Source organism: Fragaria vesca, unplaced genomic scaffold, assembly GCF_000184155.1.
Source record: "Fragaria vesca subsp. vesca unplaced genomic scaffold, FraVesHawaii_1.0 scf0513155, whole genome shotgun sequence".
NCBI lineage: Eukaryota > Viridiplantae > Streptophyta > Magnoliopsida > Rosales > Rosaceae > Fragaria > Fragaria vesca.
The window spans coordinates 1,138,928-1,140,914 of record NW_004443447.1 but is presented as its reverse complement, the minus strand read 5'-3'; the positions used below and the strand labels follow the sequence as shown (position 1 = coordinate 1,140,914).

At 38.6% G+C, this 1,987-nt stretch overlaps 1 protein-coding gene across 1 annotated transcript in view; it reads right to left on the bottom strand.

The window, feature by feature from the left end:
- LOC101314910 overlaps nt 1-1,987 on the bottom strand; it is a 6,414-nt gene that overhangs the window by 1,844 nt on the left and 2,583 nt on the right. Inside the window, exons 5-8 of the mRNA XM_004309905.1 lie at nt 1,319-1,812; nt 1,064-1,224; nt 757-960; nt 177-408 (exon numbers count right to left, since the gene is read on the bottom strand). Coding sequence (XP_004309953.1) covers nt 177-408; nt 757-960; nt 1,064-1,224; nt 1,319-1,812 — 1,091 coding nt within the window. The remainder of the gene's footprint in view (nt 1-176; nt 409-756; nt 961-1,063; nt 1,225-1,318; nt 1,813-1,987) is intronic.

Sequence of the window (1,987 nt, the reverse complement as noted above, 5' to 3'; positions counted from 1 at the left end):
GAGTGGTTTGTTCATTTTGAGTCATCTTGAAAGCCATATGGGTTGAGGAGTTTCCAGACTTTCTTATTAATATAGCTGCTAAAAAAGAAAACTTCAAAGGTCATAGAAAAAAAAAAAAACAAAAAACAAAAAAACAAGAAAAAGAAAAACAACCTTAATCAGCCAATAATGCTTACCTCCAATTGGTAGGGGCGAATTAGATAGAAGAGTCTGTTCCGAGGGAATTGAATTTGTCAGTCGAGGCTGCTGGTCTGAAGAACTAGGGTAACTGATTGAACGCATGTGAAATTCGTTGTGGTCTGCAGCTGACCTTTTATTTTTATTGTTGCTCAGAAGTGACTTACCATCATACTCAATAACCTGATCCCAATTTTCATATGCTTTCTTTACAAGTGTATCTACATAGAGCTGCAAAAACATAAGCATTATATAATGTTATGCACTTGACTATCTAGTTAAATAGTATTTAAAAATTAAAATGTTATGCACTTGACTATCTGGATTATAGGTCGTAGGACCTTCAACGGCCCCAGACTGTAAAAATGACACCCAACTCTCTACGCATTAAAATACAAAATCACAGCCCTAGATCTACTCTTATGTAAACTATCACATCTCTCAAATATATTCCTCGTGGAATGGGAAACTGTTTGTTTTTGGAAAATACCATCCTACACCAGAGATTGACCACTCAAAAGTATGGTTATGGACCTTTTAAATAAGCAAACCAAAAAGAAAAGGTGGGTATGAATCTACCTTCTGGCTGTCAGAAAGAGTATCGGCAGAATGATACTGTTCCCCAGCAATCAGGCCACTGAGCTCGTAGATGTTATTAAAAACAACACCAACATTTCTTGTGTCTTCAGGATAATAAACATAAAGCTTTCCGCTAAGGGCACAAGTCTTTGCATGCTCTACGAGAGCTTCCCACATCTTATTTGACATGCCACTTCCAAGGATCTATAACAGCAAGACAGAAAACTTAAAACATATGCAAGCGTAAAAGAATACAAATATACCATATGTTTGTGTGTTTATAACTCAAATTGAGCGCCGCACTTACACTACGTAATCTTTGAGGATCTTTGACCACAAGCTGAAGAAACTGTTCAACTGAGTGTATTCCTGCACTGTTCAGCCGCTTATGGAATGCCCCATCCTTTCCAATCTTCTCCAGTCTCCATACTTCATCATTTAGTGCTGGTGGGTAATGTTTCTTGTATACTGTCAAGATCAAAAGAGAAGAAAAGAAAAAGAAGTCAAAAGTAGTGTAACAGTGTATGAGCACAAGATAGGTAGGAACAGAGCATAAGCTTACATTCCCCTCTGTGATCTTTAACAGTAAAAGCTTCTGTTTTCGCTTCACGGATGTGCATTCCCTCACAAAATCCTGATGCAACTTTCAATCCAAGCCTGAACTTCCTGCTCCGTATCCAACTTGAGTTATCAGTAAAAGTCAGATCCCCTATTGTCCCTACCCCTTCCTTCAGTGTCACTTGCAGGTCCCCAGTCAATAGAGGTCTCTTTCCTTCACGCTCTTTGACCACGTGGCTTTCAAATTCTTCTTGAGTCCAGCCTTCATCATCTTCATTGTTAAAATCACCCTCAAGCACAACAATATCTAGTTTTATAGAGGATTCAGGTCCAGATGTTACAACACAGCGAGAGTTCGTATCAACTAGAACAACATGAATTGAAGCTCCCTGCTCGCCTTCAACTTTCCCTCCTGTGAAGATGGGGAGAGCCAGATTGGACTTAAACTGTAGTTGCAAGTTCCGCTCGTTTGAACCTTCAATCCGTTTGGGGGAAGACCTAAAATCTCACAAGTGTCAGAGAAAATAAAAATTGCATATATAGAATGCAAAATTCTACAACTATAACCGTGTCATTTTTCTTTATTGTTGATTCCTTCTTAATTCATGGTATTGATGATCATCATATCAAGGAGCCCCGCTGAACTCAGTCAGATTATGATCTTACGTTCAAA